Source organism: Copadichromis virginalis, linkage group LG5 (genome assembly GCF_057382275.1).
Source record: "Copadichromis virginalis isolate Kocher_CV1m ecotype Utaka linkage group LG5, C_Virginalis_male_GT1.1, whole genome shotgun sequence".
Lineage (NCBI taxonomy): Eukaryota > Metazoa > Chordata > Actinopteri > Cichliformes > Cichlidae > Copadichromis > Copadichromis virginalis.
This window is the reverse complement of record NC_140622.1, coordinates 5,295,165-5,312,753: the sequence shown is the minus strand read 5'-3', so window position 1 is coordinate 5,312,753 and position 17,589 is coordinate 5,295,165. Positions and strand designations below refer to the sequence as shown.

The window sequence follows — 17,589 nt, the reverse complement described above, 5'->3', positions numbered from 1 at the left end:
AGCACAACCAAAACACCTGGTAGACCCGACTAGATCCCCTAAAAAGCAGGTTCTTCAGATGAAGGCCAAAAAGAATCAGAAGTGGATGTTCTAATTCAATTCAATCTTTTAAATTTTATTTATGCAGTGCCAAATCACAACAACGGTCGTCTCAAGGCGCTTTATATTTTAAGGTAGACCCTACAATAATACATACAAAGAAAAGCCCAACAATGATATGACTCCCTATGAGCAAGCACTTTGGCGACAGCGGGAAGGAAAAACTCCCTTTGAGCCAAAAGCTCAGACTCCTCCCCGTTTCTAACACTTTCCCCACATTGCTTTTGTCCCCTGAATTAGTGCTGTTAACAGCAGTTTGGAGTAAGGCATAGTTGCTGCTGTTAATTAGCCTCAACCTTCTACACTCAGCCACTTTATTGGGTGCACCTTGTTAACACTAGGCCCTCTTCGCCCTGAGAACTGCTTTCATTGTTCCCAGCACAGATCCACCACGGTGCAGGAAACCTTTCTCAGACGTTTGGCTGGACTTGTTGTCAGAGCCATCTTGTCCCTCATTCCACTACATCCCAAAGATGCTCTATTGGACTGAGGTCTGCTAACTGTGGTGAGTACACTGAGCTCACGGCCATATTCAAGAAACCAGTTTAAATGATGTGAGCTTTGGAATATGGTGCATTATCTTGCTGGAAACATCAGACATCAGAAGATGGGTCACAAACAGGTGGACATGGTAGATTTTGTCATTTTGCACCACCATTGCAAGCGTGAACACTGAAAGACATTAACCGCCGACCACCAAACGGTGACCCTAACTTGTTGGAAGTTGCAGCAGAAATCAATACACATCACACCAGTGTTTTTTGTCATTGTCCAATTTTGTTGAGCTCGTTTCCTGTTCTTAGCTGACAGGACTGGCACCATGTGTGTTGGTTCTGCTTCAGTATCCAACATGTTCTGTAATAAAGCAATGCTCTGCTGCTGTCTGAGCTGCTGTTTCCTTCCGGTCAGTTCAAAGCTAAGGTGATCAAAGCAGGGTATGATCCCCTTAAGAACTGTCGCTCACTGGGTAATTTCTTCTTTCAAACCATTATCTGTAAACACACCCCCCCCCCCAAAAAAAAATATGGTTGTGTGGAAAGATCACAGCAGATCAACAATTTCCAAAATACTCTGGCACCAACCACCAGCAACCGTGCCACATCTAAAGTTACTTGAGTCACCTTTGAAATTCAGCAGCTTGCCCAGGCCCACATGTCTAAACACAGTGTCAGCCATGTGATTGGCTGGTTAGATAGGAACCTTGATGCGTTCACATCCCACAAAAAAGAAGCTGCTGAAACTAAGCAAGGGAAGGATTATTGCTTGGATGAAACGGAGCTCTGGAGTGAATCGGAGGCTCTTTTGTAATGAACATAACTGATTACTTCAGAAAAAGAACCGAATTTTATCAATGAAAAAAGACTTTTCAGAATTTTATGAAAATTATCTTAATTAATTAAATTGTATTAAATGTGTTTTGCATTGTTAGACAGTCTCCACATTGTTGCATCATGGTGTACTGTTCCACCTCTAGTGGCTGGAAAGAGTAGAAACACACCTGGTCGTAGTATTTATTGATGTACTTGTAGAGCTCGTGCAGTGCCACCAGGTAGTTCAGTTCTCCCGAATAGTTCTGAAACACAAGGCATTGAAGTGAACTGTGTGTGTGTGTGTGTGTGTGTGTGTGTGTGTGTGTGTGTGTGTGTGTGTGTGTGTGTGTGTGTGTGTGTGTGTGTGTGTGTGTGTGTGTGTGTGTGTGTGTTCTGAGCTGTGGCTGCACTCACCCTGGACAGTTCAGCTAGAGCAGAGTTCATCTCCTGGTCACTGGCTGAGATGGTCTGCCTGATGTCAGCATAGTACCTGCAATAACCATCACTGTAATCAACCTCAAACGTACGACTGATAAAATACGTTTATTTCACAAACACCTGTTCAGTGTTGTCTGAGCAGCTTAAGCAATCCAACCTTTCCACCATCTGTTTGTAGCGGGGGATATCTCTGGCATACAGCAACTTGTTGATGGGCGAATCCTGTTCAAAAAGAAGAAGAACGACATTCAAAGACACAAGAGTAACAGGACGCTGCTGGAAAACTGGCGTTTGCAAACGTACTAACCCGGCCCAGCTTGTGCTCTGCAATCGTGCACGAGTCCATGAAGGTCTGGGCGATCACAGAGAGCACGGCATCCACGTGGTCAGATGCCTGGATGTCGAAGATAAACTGGGGATTCTTCACAATATTGATCCAGAAACGCAGAGGGAGACTGGAGAAACAGTACCGACAGTATTAGACATGACAGAGTCCCACTATCATCTGCCAGCAGCGGTCTCTATCAGACTATCGTCTACCTGTTGGTCTTCCAAATATGGATGGTCTCTGAGTCAGAGATGCCATGTTGTGCTGCCTGCTCATCCAACAGGTCGAAGAAGTACTTGACGGCGAGCGGGACAGGACGGCTCGTGCTCAGGATCACCGTGAAAAGATCGTCCACAAACTTCTGCAGCGTCCCCTGACAAACACAGTAAAGTTCACATTAGAGCATAAGAAAGTGAAAGTGTCAGCACTCTGCTCTTGTCTAGCTAAAAGAATATATGCGTGTGTCTGTTTAACTTTGTAGCGTTGTAGCTTACAAATTAGGAGAACAGCTGTGTGTAGTTTAAAAAACAGATTGATTTTTAGAAAGTGTGGTACTCCTGTACTCCTCATCTCCTTCCTACAGTCTCTACTCAATGGGACTAGACCCAGATGTGTGTGTTGTACCTTCATGGACAGCAGGCGGGTCAGGTAGATCTCAGGGATAGCCTTGGCCCTCTCTCTCTCCCTCAGGCTGCCTCTGCGGTGTTTGGGCAACTCGGGCTCCTCACTGGCTTTTACCAGATGCCACAGCCTCACTCCACCTTCATCTGCATCCTCCAGCATTGGCGTCTCTGCACACACACAGGTTTGATGCTTGCCTGTGACTCGCTCTCTGGTTTTGCTACTTTTGATTTCCTCCATCTGTCACTTCATGTTCCACATAAACACTCACACAATTTGAAGAACTGAGTAGGGAAATGATCGAATCGTTTTTACTGTCAGTGTGACAGTCAAATAAAGTCTAATGAAAGATGAACTGGCTGACAAGTTGATTTATCTTTTATTTGAACAAACTCACTCTCTCCTGCTATGTAGTCGTGGTTGTCATGGTGAATGTGTTTGGTATGACGAGGGACCAGTGCCACCGTTGCGCCATCTGGGACCTATGGAGGAACACAAACAGCCATTGGTGTCGGCCGTGTCCTATCCCAGGCTATGAAACAGTGTAGTTTGCTTTGTAAAGCATTCAGTGATAACTCTGACCTTGTAATGCTGAAGCGTGTTAAGGCGTTTCCAGCTACCCTGAACCACAGATGTCAAGTCCTCGTCTGACAGGATGAGATGACCGGCAACGCCCGACCTCCACTCTGCATGACAGAAGGCAGACGCACATCAGCACAGTGATTGTGGGACATGCTCATCTTAGCAAACTCGAGCGACTTAACGATGTTCACAAATTCATTCAGGTGCTCCCATCATCAGCTCAGGCTGATGTTATCATGCAGGTACTGACAGTGCTGTAAAATTTAAATTTACCACGTTTTTCTCTCATCTTTGAGGAACGTGTTGACAGACTGAGCAGTCAGTGAGCTTGGTTTGGATTCGTTTTTGTCACGCTGTAGGGGGCGCTACAGGGCAACAAATATGAAAAGAAGGAACGCTAATTCACGAGCGCTGCACTTATACAGCGCCAAATCACAACAGTCGCCTAAAGGCACTTTATATTGTAAGACCCTATAATAATACATACAGAGAAAAACCCAACAATCACATGGTAGTCAAGGTCCCACCGATGTTTTCCACATCTGTCCTGCTCTCATGCCCCTAAACCCCAGTCTCTGAGAGCCTAGTCCACAGAAGCAAGAGATATTTATCCTTGTAACACTTTTCACGTACATAAGTCAAAAAGTGCAAAGTTATTAAAACATGGTTAAGATGATAGTAGGAATCAAACGACAGGCGTTCAATAAATTAAACATGCCTGTCACAACCCTGAGAGGTGTCAGGCACCACAGCCAAAGCTGAGGCCCCTGAAGCCATCACACAAGTTTACTTGTGAGACACATTTGTGAATGACCTCCCGATTCAGTTATTTCCTTTGTTGCGATGAACTCGTCCTTACAGCTCTGCGACTTCAGTTGGCTCGATGAAGCTGCACACCTGACTTCCCACGTCTGCTCCCAGTTTATGACTCCATATTTCTGCTGGTGTTTTAATGCAAATGAAGCCCTCTCTTTATAGCAGTCAGTGAAACGTCCTGCCTTTCCCCATTTTGTTTTATTGCTTTTCTGGTTGATCATACTGAACTTTCTACTTATCCTGTGAAACTAAGCTCTCTCCTCTTCACTCATTTTACGTCGCTCAGCTAATTTGTTTGGTTATATTTTATCGAGCTGCTCCTTTATTTTATAAAAGGTCCTGTTTACTCTTTTAGATTTCCCAACTTATGGGTAAACTAAAAGAGAGATCATAAAGAGACATAAGTACCAGATTCCTCGAGGCTGACACGAGGTGCATCAGTTTTCAGAGTCTGGTGTGTCACGCAGTGTGTGGTTCTCACCCAAGTCCAGCGACTCGGCGTGCGGCCGGTGTGAGAAGGATGTGCCTTTGTACACCTGATCCAGTAGCTTCTCTTTCACCTGGGTAATGGTGTCGCAGTCCAGTACTTTGGAGGGCACAGGCTGGGTCTCATTGACCCCTCCACCCTGCACCAACACATTCAGTGTCTGCAGGGAAAAGAAGGGTGAAAGGAGGGGAAGACAATTAAAGAAAAATACAACCTCCTTGGGAATTTTTCATTAGAGCCAAAATGGTTATTTATTTCAGTCTAGACTCCCCTCACCAGGGTTTTGTACTCTACGTCCTCTCGCAGCAGGCGGTTGTCGTTCAGGGTGTACTTTGCTTTGCCAGTAACAGCATCCACCGGTCCTTTATCTACCTGGTGCTTTATGGCCCTGAACAGCATGTACAGAGGCTCCCCCGCTGAGTCCTACACACACACACACAAATAATTAACACACTGCAATGCACCAATTCTTACACAGTGCTTCTCTACACACTTCATGTGTTAAAGAAATGTTCTGCTAAGTCAAACCTTGAGGAAAACCTGAGCTTCATATTTTCAGATTGGTGGAGCAGGTCTCCTGTGAATCAGGAGGTTGGTGGTTCTAGAAAGCACGTAGGTGCAGAAATAAGTGCTTCTATGTATGAGTGTAAACAGATGAGGCATAAAGGAGTAGAAAAGCGCTATATAAGAATCAGTGCTAGAAATGTTTCCACTGTACTGGAGTGACTGGAAGGACTTTCATTCCCCTCTGTGTTTTGACATGTCAGTACTGGAAACTGCTATTTAAAAGTTACTGCTGTGTGCAGCAGCGTGGGTAATTTTTCTATTTACATGTTATACGATATGTAGTTGAGTCATTGGTGCAAATGTCAGCTTTATGCACTGAAATCCTTAACGCAGCAACATGCTCTGAGGGCTCTCTGAATAAACACAAGCACAAATATGTACTTTTCTATGAATGGTGTGATCACAAAACAATAAATTAAGCATGTTTTGTTTTTTTGCTGTGGGAAATTAAAGCGTTTGCGCACTGACTTTAATGAACAAAAAGGACACAGGTCTCAGCTTTAGTGGCTGCTTTTTGGAGCTTGGTCCTAATTTCAAAGTCATTATATTCCACTTTAAAATGCCCCCAAGTAAAATCTCAAAGTCTTAAAATGTTTTATATCCCAATATTTTTAAAAAAAGACTTATCCCTACTACTGTGCATCACTGCTTTTATGTTGACTCACCCTGAGGAAAGCATAGAGGCAGATAGACATCCAGTTGGTCAGCAGCTTCTCCACCACTGTCTCTGTTCTGCAGAGAATCACACACACTTGCAGCAGCATTGCAGCTTCTGAACATGCCAAAGACTGAATCTATGAGCAGCAGCTTACCTTCGTAACATCAGTTTGGGGTTCTTGGCCACATACTGCTCCACCAGATCATTCAAGAGCGTCTTAAGGATGTCTGTGAAATACTCCAGCTTGCCATGAAGCGCCACCGTCAGCAGCGAAGCCACGTAGGCTCGGTCTCTGGGGGAGAAGGTCCGCTGGCTCTCCAGAGTATGGATGAACTGAGAGGAAAAGAGGAGATGAATCCTCGCTCTGCAAAGCTTCATTTTAGCTGTGATTGTGATAGCGACTACCTTGGTGAGGAACAGCTTGCTGTTGAGCAGGTTGGAAAGCTGCACCAGGCCCTGCTCCACCGTCTGCCGCCGACACTCCTGAACATCCAGGTCTCGTCTCAGAGGAGACTCTCGGTGGCCGGGGAAGAAAATGCGCTCGGCATACATACGGTAGTCCAGGAAGGGGATGCCTGAGCCGACCAGGTCACTGGACATATCCATCATCTCCGTCATCAAGTCTGGATCAAAGTGATTAAGAACACAAAGGTCAGAGGCTGCTGCTACAGGCCAGTGCCAGAAGGCACGAGCTTGTAAATAGCAGCTGGCAGAATAAAATCTGGGGGTTCTCTGCTCTCAGCCTATCGCAACTATAGAGGTGAAGAAAACTGATGAAACATGGGGAAAAGGCCCTCCTATCTCCCGTCTTCATCCATATAGCCGCCGCTCTCTTTTTTCCTCATAATGCTGTACCTGTGAACTCTTTCTTGCAGCGGTCCCTCACACTGGTCTCCAGGTTCTCCAGTTGGATCTGGACCTTCTTATAGTCCCTAAGAGCCTGCTTACTCTTCCTCCTAACAGACGGGAAGAAGGTTTTACATACGATTAGTGGAAATCCAGTCAAACTGTGCAAGAAATTGATTCTGTGGACAGGTGTGTTTCAAATTCAGATTAGCAGTATCTGTCATTCATTCAGTTCATTTTATCAGCTATCTGCTGCAGAATTCTGGCTCAGTTGTAGGGGATTAAATAATTATTTCACTCAGTGACATATAAATCAATTTATAACTTCCATGTAACGTATCCGGGTATTCTGGGTTTATTTGATAGGACGGAGGAAAGTGGGGAGAGAGAAAGAGCAGGTCCAGGGTCAGACTCAAACCTGGGCGTGTGAACTGAGCTTTGAGACATGATTGCATGTCCAAGTGGGCGACCTAAACTGGGACCCAGTACTGCTCATTTCTTTATGTGTGAGCAAACATATGAATTCAGCAGGTAGAGAACCACTGTAGCACTCATCTGCACACTAAACACACAAAAACACAGACTCTCAGTCCACCCACTGACCTGTAAATAAGCACAATTATGAGCACAATGAGGACCACTATGGAGGCTCCAACTCCAACTCCAATCTGAGCCTCTAGTGGGAAGGTGGACAGGCTCAGGTTGTCGTACTGAACCTTGCCGAGATAAAAGTTCAGGTTGCCCATCTGGACCTGAAATACATGTTAAATAAAAAAGTGAGGTGCTTTCAAACTTGAGTGGCCCATCAGGCGCTCACACGGTGGTGACACTCATTTTCTCACAGTGAATTCGGGGAGATTGTCAGAGCCCTCTCGCTTCTTGCCGTTTGGTCCTGGTGCAGGCTGCTGTGGTGGTGGCTCACAGTACAGATGGTTGCTGGTCAGGGTTTTCACAGCACATACACCTTCTCCAATCAACACCACCACCTCCTCTTTAGTGATGGCTAGGTCCAGGTGTTCCCCCTGAGAACAGGCAATAAGACATAAGAGATATATGTTATGTCTGCTTATTTTGTCAGTAAATAAATAAAACTGAAACATCGCTGCCTCTCCTCTCACCTCCAGCTGGATGAAGCTGCCTGGGTTATAGCGATATGCCTTAAGAGGGTCCTGTTGGTTCAGGGGTTGCAGGGTGGGGTTACGCTCATAGCTGAATGGCTCAGAGTTCAAACTGCTGAAGTCAAAGCGCAGATTGTCTAGCAAGAACTCCACTGTGACCCGTGACCACCAGATGGTGGAGTCCACCATCGGAGAGCGGCACAGGATGAGGGAGGAGGAGTTTACCTCACAGCGCTCAACGAACTGATGAGAAAGGCAGATTTGGGTTAAAAGGTGTGAACGATCACTCGAATGAACTGCTCTGTGCTGAGCAGCACACACCGACCTGTTTGACGGAGCAGAATTGGTCTCCGGGACAGACGGGGTCAGGAACCATCCTAACCGACCTTCCCAGGGTTTTCTTCCATTGCTCTCCTTTGCTCCTCTTCCTCCGCCGTTTCCTCTTCTTGTTTTGGCCGACCGACTGGAAGCGGGAGAGAGTCACCACCATTCGGGGCTCCTGCACCACATCCAGGTTGGATCCAGACAGCTTGATCAGTCGACCGCCACTGTAACAATCCAATCAACCAGAGCAGGTTAAAACGTTGTGATGCATGCTCAATCGCCCAAGTAAGGAAATCCCAAAAAGGTGATTCTGTTTATCTGGACGCAGAAAATTGTCATGTTGATCAATGGTCAAGGAACTGACCTCACAGCTCATTGTTCATTCAGTGGTGCTAGTTTCAGTCATTGTGCAAAAGTACTGTTTATAAGGTTGCAGTGTAGTCACAGTTACAACCCGCAGCCAGCTGAGACTGGATGAAAACGCTACGTCCAAGTGAACAGAATCAAGTTTTTAGAGCTTCAGAGGTATGAATACGTTTTGAAGGCTGAATGTGTGAGGGCTTTCAGACTTACTGCAGGAAGCTCCTGGCTGGTTCGGCACGGGTGATGTTGGGGTTGTTGGTGTAGTGGTAGGCGGGGCTGCTGAGGTGACGCTGGATGCTGCCGTAATGCAGGGTGACCTGGTGGTCTCCTGTTTTATTACTGCTCCCCGTCACACACTGAACACTGTCACTCTGCACCTCTGACACACTGAGGGGGGAACAAAGAAATGATGAGATCCTAAGGTGACACGAAGAGGTCAAAGGTCAGTCTGACCTTACAACCTTAAATGAAGAAAAACAGTAGCACCGACTTTGCATTAACCACAAACAGGCCATTATACGTGTGTGTCTTACATGTTACAGGGGACGTCCCCGACAGTGATGGTAAGGTCAGCGGGGCGACCCGTTAGAAGGTTTTGGCCAGTGATGTTCAGGGATGTTCCCCCCGCCTTGGGGCCTCTTTCAGGTGACACTCCTCTCACAACTGGGTTCTAAGAAGAAGGAGAGAGCAGCTGTATTTCACAGTGTAACACAGCTGTTTGCTTCTTGTTGCATATTAAGAAAGTCTGTCGATAGTGAGAAACAAGGACTTTTGGACTGGCTTGTGTCCTTTCCCAGTTTGCCAAATCCAAGAACTTATTCTTACACTTGGATCCTCTCAGCCTTAATAAGACAGAGATCCAAGGAAATATATGGAAAGAAATTCCAGTGTTTATGTTAAACTATTATCTAATATAGGGAGATGTATTTACACAGATTTATTTAAAAATGTGGACTTGTTGAGAAATATTTGTGATTACTGATCGTGTGGTTAAAATCATTCATCTTAAACGGTTTAAGAAAGGTAAAACTTGGCAAAGATTTCTTGTTTCTTAGATGTGCGACTTCTAATATTGTATGAATTATACTGTTAAAGAATGCAGCCCACATTATGTTATTATAGATATGTGGACCAAAGAGAACAAACAGAAATAATAGCAGATGTTCTCTGCTTCAAACACCTCCAGTGTTAGAACCACAATTTCATTATTTTATAAACAATTAATAAATAGAAAGAATATTATACTAAACTTTCACCTCTTAAAGTCACATTTTTCTCCCAGCAATGTAGGTTTTAGTGTCCTTTGATGCAACAAAAATGCCAAGTTTCACAGACAGGTCAACAAAATCTAATTTACTCTACCTGAATTTAATATACCTGGTAGCTGAATTTCTGTCTGGAGAGGCCAAATTCTCCTCCATTCACTCTCACAGACACATGGTTCGTCTTTAATCCGCTGGCTTTGGTCATGCACACGATTCTGGAAGACCAACATTGCTCTTCAGAAAACCAAGCCATGTTTCTGTAGTTTTCTGATCAGTACAAAGAGAGTCTATGAGAAACAACAGTAGTGCATGCATACCTAGAGGAGACCTCATACAGGTTGGAAATCACTGTGCAGGGCACGTCAGCTACTAACACAGACTGGACGATGTCTTCAGCCTTCTGACCCAGGTTGGAGCCGGAGATGGTCACCATGGTGCCTCCTTCCAACAGGCCAGAGAGTGGGTCGACCTGATTGGAGGCAGGAACAAAAAATCCAAACAACCTTTCTAGTTTTTGACCAATGCAAAAGCATTCACAAAAGAAAAAACAGGTCCAACCAAGTGTTTTATTACAATAAATTCAAAGCAAGTGGTGAAGCCACAAATGCAAACACATATTTTTAACCCTGTAAGACCCAACCCATCAAAAATGTACCCATCAGAAAATTCTGATTATTTGGAACTGAGATGTTTACTAACCCTTATAACAAAATCCACAAACGCTGTTGTGAATGATATATTTTTATTACATTTGATACATTGGGAGTTTTTGGCAACTTTTTGTTAACAACAATGTTAATTTTAGACAAAAAAAACGTTTTGTCCATAACATTTTGAAATTATGGCAAGTATTGATCACATTGATGAGATAGAGGTCTCAGAAACTCACGTATCAAATATGATACAAAGGGCATTATAGGGTTAAATTCAGTGCAACTTACACTCTCTGAGGGCATTATTATCACTGACATCTAACACAAAGAAATGCTGATCAAACAAAAGCTTTTTCAGAGCAGGACTAACAGTATGATTTCCCTCAGAACCTTAAAGTACGTGAGCAACAGCTGTGTCACCATCTTTAACAGCTAATAATTCATTTTCCAAAATATAAACGGATGTAAACTCCCCATATCTTGCGTCTTGTTAAAGTTAACATCTGCTACACATATACTGCTTCACTGTTTCTGAAATAACGTGGTCAGTCTGTGTCCAAGTAACCCCTGTGAGCCAAAAGCTCGAAAGAAAGCTTATTTTGAAGGCATAAAATCAGAATTGTGTTTGTACATTTAGCACTCAGATCATTGGGAAGCTTTATTTAAAGAGGATCTGCTGTTTTCCCTCATTTTCTATCAGACATACTGTTCCAGTTTTTACTTTTTTCTACTCTTGCCTCTGTATGACGTTAAAGAGAAGGGATATCCTCAATTTTGTTTTCCCATTTCCGACAGACAGCTCTGGCTTTGAGCAGAGAAGAGCCTTCCACCTGCTGTTCAAACTTGTGCTTCTGAGGGGCAGCCAATCAGTGGCAAGTTGGTGTAAAGCTTAAACAGATGAAGTGATGAGCTGATGAGGCCTAATGTAAGATAAGGATGTATTACATCTTCGAATAATGACTCCACTAGAACACAAATGGTCTCCAGTATTATAATATCTTCCACTGTCTCAAACCAAAACGTATATCAACAACATGTTCCATCTAACTGTGATGGCTGATCATCATTGTTCTTGTAATTTCGGGACAATAAGTAGTAAGTGAGAGTGATAAGAGGAAGAAGTGAAAACTTGACAATAAAGCCTCCAATTATGATTGTAAGCAGTTCAAATATAAATCCCAGTGCACTGTATTATTTCCCACACTCTGAATACTCACAGAGTGTATGACGGGAGCAGGGCACGTCTGCTGCACAGGTTCACTGCAGGAGTTTGAAAACAGGCAGCTGGCCCTGGGACCACCACACCACGCACAGCCGTATTTTGGGTCTGCTGTGTGGCAACGGCTGCAGTCAGATCGACCCACAGAGCAGTTGTACAGAGTCACTGAAAGCACAGTAGACATAGAGGAGCAGCAGACAGTTAACATGTGCTCATAACAGCAATATGTTTAAAGCACAACAAACTTAATATGACCTTACCATAGAGATCACGAGAAGTGTCTACATGGAAGGTGTCCCTCCTCTTCACATACACCAATGCATTATACTCCTGCACTGGGGCAGAGTATGTGTACTGGACACAAGAAAAAGGCCCCATTTTTTAAGGTAACATTAAAACTAATTATTCATTATCAGTTACACTCCAGACAAGCGCTGCTTTACAAACACAGGTAGCAGAAGAAGGGAAATGTTCATCCTGCCTGGGGAGGGTGAACCGGCCTTCATTTAGTTTTACTTTTGCCTTTATTTAATACTGAAGGTAGCAATTTTATGAAGGTACTAATGCTTTATAAACAATATCAGACCTGGTGTAGCTGACATGTGATGTCAAAGCTTGATGGGTTCATGTCATCTGGCTCCACGTAGGCATCTACCACCACCGTCTGCCCTTCAATAACCAACACACACTCGTAGTCCAGCTCTGCATCCTGAACACACAAACACTGCATGAAAGAGTACACTGGGCAGGCAGCTAACAGGCTCGATGCTGCTGTGTGCTGTACCTGATACAGATGGAGGTTATGTGCCAGTAAAGTGATCTTTCTCTCCACTCTGACAGGGAGCAGTGACGAACCCTGGACCTTCTCAACACACGGACAAGCTGAGGAACCCCAGCTGACATACGAGCCCTCGTCCCCCTGCAGGAGAACAGATCACACGTGTTTATATTCACATACACGCAACATTTACAGTGAGGTGGATCGAACGAACCATTTAATATATTCATTCTTGTTCAGGGTCAGTTTTTACTTTCCCACAAGGGATTGCAATTGATTTCAGTCAGATGCAGGGAGTCATGGGGGGGATGTCGGGATGGGGGCGTGCTCAAGGTGGTGAAGATTTTTGTATAGAGATAATGAAAGAAAGAGTCTGGAAAAAGGAAAGGTGAAGATATTTAGACAAAAGAACAACTGCTGCAACTCAGGAGCAGCCGGGTTTCTTGAAGTCAGTCTGTGCAGTGAAAGGATACAGATTCCAGGTGTGAGACGGAAGAGGAAATGCAGGGAAAGAATGAGAGACTAGGGAATCAGTTGTGAGCTTTGTTCCTATAGTAGGACTCCAGTCAGAAGCTGGAAGCACAGGGAGGGTGCTCACCCTTTCCATGAAGAAGAAGAAGTAGAAGCAGGAGGAGGATTGAGGCGGCTGAACTCACCGGGAGGAAGCCATCAGCTGAATCATACTGGTAGTCCAGCTCTGAGTCAGCATTCAGCAACTGGGGAGGGTAGGACTGGGACATGCGGTCAACCTCCCCATCACCTGAGAGCACGGTGGCAGCTGAAAATGTAGCCGTGTCATTTTCTGCCTGGACAGCACCCTCAGTGTAGTTTTCTGCTTCCTTTCGCCAGAGGGGCACCTCAGAATCAGCAGTTGGGCTTCCTGCCTCAGTGTGCAAGTCTTGCGGTGGTACCAGTGTGGGTGTCTGGGTCGAGTCCAAGTAAAGGGAAGGCTCAGAATCAGCCGGTTCACCCATATGGAAAAGTGTGGGCGGGGGAAAGCCAGGCAGCACCATGGTGGGAGCCTCTGCCAGGGTCAGCGCTTCTTTGGCTGCCTGCCGTTCGCTGGGGGGTAAGGCCGTCACCACCTCCGGTGGCGAGGAGTCTGGGATCATCAGAGGCACGACAGGGTCCAGGTCCCCACTAAGACCATCAGCCACGGTGACGGGCATCAGCTCTGCCGTGGCCATCGTGACACTCTGTGTAGCTACAGCATCTTCCCAGTCACTGTGTGTGACAGTCTCAGAGGCTTCACTCTCTTCTTCTTCTCTGGTGGTGACCTCCAGGCCTGGAGAGGTGCTGGGTGGTAGAGTGGGAGGCTGAGGGGGCAGGGTCGTGCCCGGGTGGGTTGGCTCATGGCTGGTACTGGTGTATGAAAGAGTAGGCGTTGTTAACTCCTTAGTGGTAGCTATGGTGATGGCGGCTGCGGTTGTTGTCTTCGTCGTGGCAGTAGTTGGTGTGGTAGGAGGAGTTGTGGGGGTAGCTGTTGTGGTAGTGGTGGCTGTGATGACTTTAATAGCTTTGGTTGTAGGAGGAGAGGAGGTAGGTAGTTTAAACTGGGGGAGGAGGAGGAAAAGACGAGGAGAGGGTGAGGCAGAAGGAAAAAATAAAAAGGAAAAATCATGTGATCTGAGGTTAATGTGGCTCATGACACCTGAAAGACAGTGATTTGTGTTAGCAGCACTGGTTTTAACCCATCTTAAAATGCCTCTGGGCAACTGTTTTGAAGTGTTATAAAAACAAACAAACAACTAATTTCAGTCGGTTTTACTGCCCACAACCTCTAAAAGGTTGTACCACATTACACAAGAGTCCACTCATGCAAAGTGTAACGACAGCGCAACTATTCTGCAGTTCAAGACTCCACAGGAAACCTTAATCAAAGAGAAGAATGCACATCTTTGGCTTATGGGCGACGAACTGACTGATGAATGCAAATGAAGCTCCAGTTCAAACTGGTGATCAGTCGGTGCTTTTCCTACAATGTCTGCATGTGACGTCACGCTGCAGCTTACATGTTGGTTGTAGATGATCACTCCCTCCTCACAGGTGGGCTTGTGGGTACACGCATGCTGGTGGACGCACCAGTTACAGCCCCATCGGCTTAAAACACAACCGCGGCATCTGCACACAGACAGGATAGAAATTGCCTTAGCGACTGTACAAGCCTCTTTTCAAGATGAGAGGCAAACAGTGATGCAGGATTAGGAGCTATGAGAAGAACGGCTCTAATAGAAGCAGATCTAACTGTTGGAGGTCTCACAGATTGATCAACACGCACCAATCTGAGTGTGTGCGTGTAATTTATGACAACACAGGTTATTATTAACTCCTAAATACAATGAAAGTGTTATTTGGGATTTACACAACACTACAATCATTATAAGCCATATTTAGTGAAACAGGATGTACATGCTACTTCAAGTCTGGAAATTTATTCAAGTTTTAAAGATTTTAAATTTCTTTTATGTACAAACTGAAACCCAGTACAACCTCTGACTGGAATTCTATTGTTTTTTGGCCATTCTCTACTTGTGTCTTTCATTATATGTCTTTCATAATGCATCTATGAGCCGCTGATATCTGATTGTTGTAGTTACTCTGTTGTTCTCACTGGTCATTTCTACCTGCACGACTCAATAATTTCAATAAAACTTGCCAATTGCCAAGTAAGCGAGCCTTACTTGGCAATTTCTAAAACCCAGGGTCACAGGCTTGAACAGGGGAATTAAAAAGAGGACAGTGAGTGGGCGGAAATACAGACACAGATATAATAACGAAGGGCGCAAGGTGAACTGATGGAGGGACAAAGAGTGACCCAGGTACTAAACAGAAAAGCACAGACTCTGATGGTGAGTGAGACTCGATTAAAGGGTCTGCATGAACAGCACAGATCAGGAGGAGACAGACAGAGAGCACAGCTGATAAATCATCGGCGATAACTCACGGCTGGCTGCCAGACAGCTGCTTAACGGCTGTGCAGTCGTAGAAGGTGAAATCCCTTGCCGTGACCGTGACGTTGCCAAAACGTAGAGACAAGGTGACTGTGACAAAATCTGACAAGAAAACACAGATAGGAGCACAGCCTGAGGAAAGAGAACATAACAAGTTTCTGCTCAGAGCGCAGCGCTGAGCGAGCACAGTAAGAAAAATATTTGGTCAGGCTTACCGTCTCTGATCCACCGAGTCTCGAGAACGAGCTGCACAAGCCGAGGGAACATAGAGGCCTAATGAAACCCATGTGCACCATCCTTGGGGTGCACAAGGACGGTGACAAACACAAACACAGCAGCTTCCCTACAAATGTTCAGTTTGATGGATGTTTAAAACGGGGAGCAGTTGTGTACCACATCTACAGTATCTCCTCATAAAGAGCAGAAACTGCGATCAAAAGGACTCAAAGTCCTGACCTGAGCCGTTTCCTTAAACTAGTACAGAGTCTGTTTGGGGACTAGAGAGAAAAAACCCAGTTTGTGTCACCACTCGTTAAACTGTGTTTACTATACCTACTGAGATGTGTGTTCAAAGGCTTCCTTTAGAACTGCTCATTCAAATTACATACAGTAAGTGAGGGATTGAACTTATTTGGTTCAGCTTTGGAAAGGCAAGAACAAAATTAGCTCACTTAACCAGAAAAAAACAACAGACCACCTGAGACAGTAAATTAAGGAAGAGTCACAGACAACCTTTGTAGCCTTTAAGGGCCTGTTTGAGACTTGGCTGCAGATTTTCATCTTGTTAGGACTTGTTGTGATGAGGACACGGCAACTTTCAGCCAAAATAAGAACTGATCAAGAAAAAAAAAGTTAAACTCTGCCACGTTTGAAGCGGCTCCGACGAACAGCTGTTGAGAGAGACCAAGAACGGACATACGAGACTTCTTTGATCACTAGTAACAACATGCCACAGACTCCAAACACTCGATTACACCGATGTTGTGCCACAGCTCCCAGTTCAGTCTCTTGCAGTTTGAGGCTAATACACAATATTTATGGAGCAATTATCAGTGTATTTACAACAAAAATGTCAGAATATAACTGTAACCCGACTGATTCCTGGTGAGCCCTACACCCTGAGAACAACAACAAACATGGGAACCACACTCTACGTGAGAGTTTCTCTCATAACATGAATGTTTGGGTGAATGTGTTCTCTACAGAGGCTTCGGGTTTTCTTTTTTATTTACAGTCTCCTCATTACCACTGACTTACAAGCAGCCTTCACTGCACCAGACAGTCAGGAAACACAAAGCATGTATTTCAAAGCAAGCAGTCCGTGGATGAAACCGGTTTATGCTTTCAAATACAGATTACTCTCTGCTGTGTAAGATGGCCTAGAAAAAATGGATTTGGTTAGCCATTTTTTTCTAGGCCATTCACTGGCATAACAATTGAACTGTAAATGGCATGTCTGGTCTGGTCATGCAAATCCTCCAGGGTGCAGGCAAATCCTCCAATCACAAAGTTGAAACATGCAAACGAGTGAATAAACGCCAACAGCATCAGATTTGCAGGGAAAACCCCCAATAGAAAACACTCACCTTGTCCTCGAAAAACCAAAGGCACCCTGCTGGTGTCGGGAGAACGGCAGGTGACCCCGGTCTCTGTGATGGTAGCAGGAGTGTGGCTGTCCTGGAAGTAGCAAGAGTACGACTCCCCGTTTTCTAACACTGGAAGTCTTGGGATGGACAGAGACACCTGAGAGAAATACAGAACTGTCATGAGCTGCTGACAGAATGTGGCACAGACCTGTGGCGTTTCAGGGTACAGTGAAGGTCATGCTGAGAGTAAGTGATTAAGCTGTCTGAACACATAAATCCTATCTGTTCTTTTGTAAACGTCCATGTGGAATAATTAGATTTGAAAACTAAATTGCACTCCCCGCTGATGGAGCATGAATCATACTGACAAAGGTTTGGTTTTATGTTTGGCTCCAGCTGCTGTGTTGCTTATTCACGTAATGTTTCTGCTCCTGTAGTACCGGGCGTCTCAAGGACAGGCAAAATTAATGCATTAGATACTGTAACAATAATGGATATCCCATGAATAGACCATCATAAATACAAAGAGGAGCTGCTAACTAAAACAAACCTCCTGTAAACCAGTAGATTTCTGTCAGTT

At 44.9% G+C, this 17,589-nt stretch overlaps 1 protein-coding gene across 1 annotated transcript in view; it reads right to left on the bottom strand.

The window, feature by feature from the left end:
• The window catches only part of plxnb1b (plexin b1b), a 110,171-nt gene that overhangs the window by 3,545 nt on the left and 89,037 nt on the right, over positions 1–17,589 (bottom strand). Inside the window, exons 8-37 of the mRNA XM_085455604.1 lie at positions 17,010–17,166; positions 15,417–15,525; positions 14,485–14,593; positions 13,129–14,025; positions 12,479–12,613; positions 12,281–12,403; positions 11,955–12,048; positions 11,693–11,859; positions 10,140–10,291; positions 9,935–10,037; positions 9,091–9,227; positions 8,768–8,944; positions 8,196–8,418; positions 7,871–8,113; positions 7,595–7,774; positions 7,356–7,504; positions 6,762–6,862; positions 6,312–6,529; positions 6,061–6,239; positions 5,914–5,980; positions 4,958–5,104; positions 4,676–4,841; positions 3,379–3,482; positions 3,194–3,278; positions 2,800–2,966; positions 2,388–2,548; positions 2,155–2,302; positions 2,005–2,069; positions 1,824–1,899; positions 1,598–1,672 (exon numbers count right to left, since the gene is read on the bottom strand). Coding sequence (XP_085311730.1) covers positions 1,598–1,672; positions 1,824–1,899; positions 2,005–2,069; positions 2,155–2,302; positions 2,388–2,548; positions 2,800–2,966; positions 3,194–3,278; positions 3,379–3,482; positions 4,676–4,841; positions 4,958–5,104; positions 5,914–5,980; positions 6,061–6,239; positions 6,312–6,529; positions 6,762–6,862; positions 7,356–7,504; positions 7,595–7,774; positions 7,871–8,113; positions 8,196–8,418; positions 8,768–8,944; positions 9,091–9,227; positions 9,935–10,037; positions 10,140–10,291; positions 11,693–11,859; positions 11,955–12,048; positions 12,281–12,403; positions 12,479–12,613; positions 13,129–14,025; positions 14,485–14,593; positions 15,417–15,525; positions 17,010–17,166 — 4,914 coding nt within the window. The remainder of the gene's footprint in view (positions 1–1,597; positions 1,673–1,823; positions 1,900–2,004; positions 2,070–2,154; positions 2,303–2,387; positions 2,549–2,799; positions 2,967–3,193; positions 3,279–3,378; positions 3,483–4,675; positions 4,842–4,957; positions 5,105–5,913; positions 5,981–6,060; positions 6,240–6,311; positions 6,530–6,761; positions 6,863–7,355; positions 7,505–7,594; positions 7,775–7,870; positions 8,114–8,195; positions 8,419–8,767; positions 8,945–9,090; positions 9,228–9,934; positions 10,038–10,139; positions 10,292–11,692; positions 11,860–11,954; positions 12,049–12,280; positions 12,404–12,478; positions 12,614–13,128; positions 14,026–14,484; positions 14,594–15,416; positions 15,526–17,009; positions 17,167–17,589) is intronic.